The 3,343-nt window shown below is 63.0% G+C and overlaps 1 protein-coding gene across 1 annotated transcript; it reads left to right on the top strand.

Moving 5' to 3' along the window:
• Positions 1-2,770: 2,770 nt before the first annotated feature.
• EMIHUDRAFT_251489 (hypothetical protein) lies at positions 2,771-3,317 on the top strand (the record flags this gene model as incomplete). The annotated part of the gene is made up of 2 exons (XM_005791521.1): positions 2,771-3,070; positions 3,291-3,317. 2 exons carry the CDS (start codon positions 2,771-2,773, stop codon positions 3,315-3,317), a joined length of 327 nt encoding a protein of 108 aa, XP_005791578.1.
• Positions 3,318-3,343: the final 26 nt, after the last annotated feature.

The following is a 3,343-nucleotide window of genomic DNA, read 5'->3' as shown; positions in this document are numbered from 1 at the left end:
TGGCATCCTATAATGTAGAATGGCGTCTCGCGCGCGCTCACCCGGCCGCCTCGCAGCCCCAGCGGCCGGGGGGCGCTTGCCGGGGTTGAGGCTGGTCACACACAGGCGCCACTTTAACGCGGCGAGCCAGAGGAGTCACACAGGAGAGCCCCCAACACGCCACATTTTCAGCAGCAGACGGGCCGCGGTGAGGGCCCATTCTATATCGAAGAATGGGGTCCGCCGCCGTCCCCCACGGCCTCCTCACGCCCCCAGCGGCAGCGTGCCGCTCGGCCAGACTGGTGGGGTTCGCGACAAGCGCCAGTTCAACACAGAGAAGCCCAACAGTCCGCAAATGAGAGTCCTCCCCCCCGCCCCGGCAAACCAGAGCAGACGCCGGGGGCCGCGTATGGCGAAAGCAAACGCACGACGGCCGCCGGCGGCTGTTGAGCCGCTGCCGCCGTTCGAGCCTTGGATGTCCGTCCGTCGCCGCCTGTGGCGAGGGCAGTGGAAGTGTGAGATTTGTGCTCGCAAGTGGTGGGCGGGCGAAAGGGTCGGGCGGCAGAAGTGAGCAGACAGCGCGAATGCGGTCTACCTGTGTCACATCTACTCCTCGTGTCACCTAGTCATGGTCCTCGCTTCCCTGCCCGGTCTCCGAGTCCTGCGCCTCGCCTGAGTCCTCGTCCAAGTTCGAGTAGTCCTCTCCTCGTCTTCGTCCTCGTCTTCGTCCTCTTCGTCGATCTCGTCGAGCCGGGCGGCTCCTGGCCCGTCCCGGCCGTGACGCTGGGGCCGACTTGCTACAGCGGGCGGGGAGACGGACCGCCAGCTCTGCTGCTGCCTGTGCTGCCCGTAGTCCTCGCCTGCGAGCGAGTGCCCTTTGCGGGGCTGTCGCTCAGAGAGCGGGTGTCGCCACGGCCGTCTTCTGACCTGTTTTGTGGTCTGCGCGCTGCGCTGCGCTGCGCGTCTCGAGGCGCGCCGCAACACAGCCCGTGTAAATGGGGTAATGGATGAACCAAGCATCCTCGATGGCCGGGGGCATGTCCCATGGCCCCGGGGTGGCCGTGGGCACGCAGGGGGCGCCGCTACGGGCCGCTGCGGCGCCCATTCTATTTCGAAGAATGCCATTCTGGAATATAGAATGTAGGTCTGAGACCGAATGGTTGTGGGTAGTAACGTAGGGCTAGAGGGTCGCTCTACACTTAGCCTCTGCAGCGAGCGAGCGCTCAACTTAGCCCCCGCACGGAGCCGGGCTCAGACTTAGACGCTGTATGGTCGGGGGCCATGAACTTAGAGAGAAAGCGAGAAGGTGGAAAGTTAATAACTTATGCCGTGCACGACGCCATATCGCTTTCTCCCACAGGGCCAGTGCGCTACTTGCGGCGCGCAACGCCTGCTCAAGTACGCACACCGACCATGTGCTGTGCCGCTATGTCGGCTGCGGCGAAAAGCGGCGGGCGCGGCATGCCGATGGCAGTGCGGACGATGCGGTTGCGATGTGTTCTGCTTCAAGATCGTGTCGGTGCTTGGCATGCACTTCTGCGATCCCAATCAGCTCATCGCAACGAAGCAGCGCAACAAGCTGGCTGCTGCCAACAAGGCCCTCTATGCTACCTCACACGCGGATCGTTCAAAGCCCTGCGAGTGACAGCGACAGCGACAGCGACAGCGACAGCGAGGCAGCGCCAGCGCCACAGTGAGGCAGCCATAGCCCTAGTGACAGGCACCAGCAAAGGGGCCCAACCGCCCACCCACCCATCTGTGCATTACACCCCATGGACTAAAATAAGACACCGGTGCGCGTGGATGTAGCTCTCAGCGCTTGATGCACAGCAGCGTTTGTACGTCTCACACATTTTGCAAAACTCCTGCTCCTCTACCTCACAATTTCTCTGTGTAGGGCGAGCCTGCTTTCTTGTAGCAGAGCCGAGCTCTCTACATGAGAGTTCCTGATCAACGCCTTGTGGCTCGGCAATGGCCAAGAGGTTCAATACCCGAGGTGTGTTCAATGCTCTGCGCGTTTGCTTGCGACGTGGATTTCAAGGTCCCAATCCTCGCGGTTGATGATTGACGCCGTTCGCTCGCGTGAGATTTTTGAGCGGCAGATGAACCAGCGCTGGAGCCCATCACGGCACATGCTGGAGGAAGGAGGGCAAGGGTTTTGCAGATTCTGTGACTCACGCTGCTGCTGACGGTGCGTGGCTCCTGTTGAGAGGGTTTCTCATGTGGCGTCGGGCGAGCGAGTGAGCGGTCGCGCGCGCGTGCGTGTATATCTTGAGTGTCCTGTCTCTCTCGTTAGTGGCACCACATCCCATTGTGACACTGTCCTGCGGGGGTGCTCATGAGAGCAGCAATGACAGCAGCAATGACAGCAGCAACGACAGCAGCAACGACAGCTGGTGACAGCTGGTGACAGCTGGTGACAGCTGGTGACAGCTGGTGACAGCTGGTGACAGCTGGTGACAGCTGGTGACAGGTAGGTGTCACTGTCGCTGTCGTTTGCTGTCATGACAGCTCCCAGCTGTCGTGAAAGCGGCTAACGGTCGTGACAGCGGCTAACCGTCATGACGTGAACTTTCCATAGTCTCTGAGAAAACGAGGCGCGCACGCGGCACGGCAAACGCGTGTGACTAAACTATCAGGCGCATGGAGGCTTTGGCTCGAAATTCTCTTTTCGAACCTGTGTCGGGGAGAGCGAGGGCTCGTCGAATTCTCTTTTCCCGCGTTGCGACGAGAGGCAACGAGAGGCTACAGGCGTGCTCGCGGTGGCGTGGCCCGGCTGGGGCAAGCGGTCATGACGCTCGCGGCCGCCTCCTCGCTGTCCCAATCCCGCGTCGCCGCGTCTGCCGGCGACTGGAGCCGCGCACACAGCCTGGCGGAGCAGGCAATCGCCCTCGGCCAGAGTGATGCTGCAAAGGAGGCCGCACACGTCGCGCGAGTGCTCGCCGCGGCAGCGAGCGGCCCGCGCGCTGTGCTCAGGGTCTCTGCGAGGCCGGCGGCGGCCGAGGTGAACAAGGCGTACCACCGGCTGTGCGTGCGCATTCATCCCGACAAGAATGACGATCCGCACGCGGCCCAAGCCTTCGCGGCCCTCGTCGCGGCACGGGATCAGCTTCTCCTCTCGCCGCCCTCACCGCCGCCAGGCGGGCGCGCAGCCTCGGCCGCGGCCGCGGCCGCGGCCGCCGCGGCCGCCGCTGACGACGCAAACGCCGCGTCAGCCGCCTTTTTCATCACCTTTGCCGCTTACCCCGACACTTTCTACTTACAGACCGCTCACTCTCCCGTCTTCCTCCTGCTACACACTGTTGGCGAAGACAACACCACATCCGTCTGGCCCCTGAGGTACCACGTTTCCAGCTCCCCCGCC

This window comes from Emiliania huxleyi (assembly GCF_000372725.1).
Source record: "Emiliania huxleyi CCMP1516 unplaced genomic scaffold EMIHUscaffold_1113, whole genome shotgun sequence".
Lineage (NCBI taxonomy): Eukaryota > Haptophyta > Isochrysidales > Noelaerhabdaceae > Emiliania > Emiliania huxleyi.
This window is presented reverse-complemented; position numbering and strand designations above follow the sequence as displayed.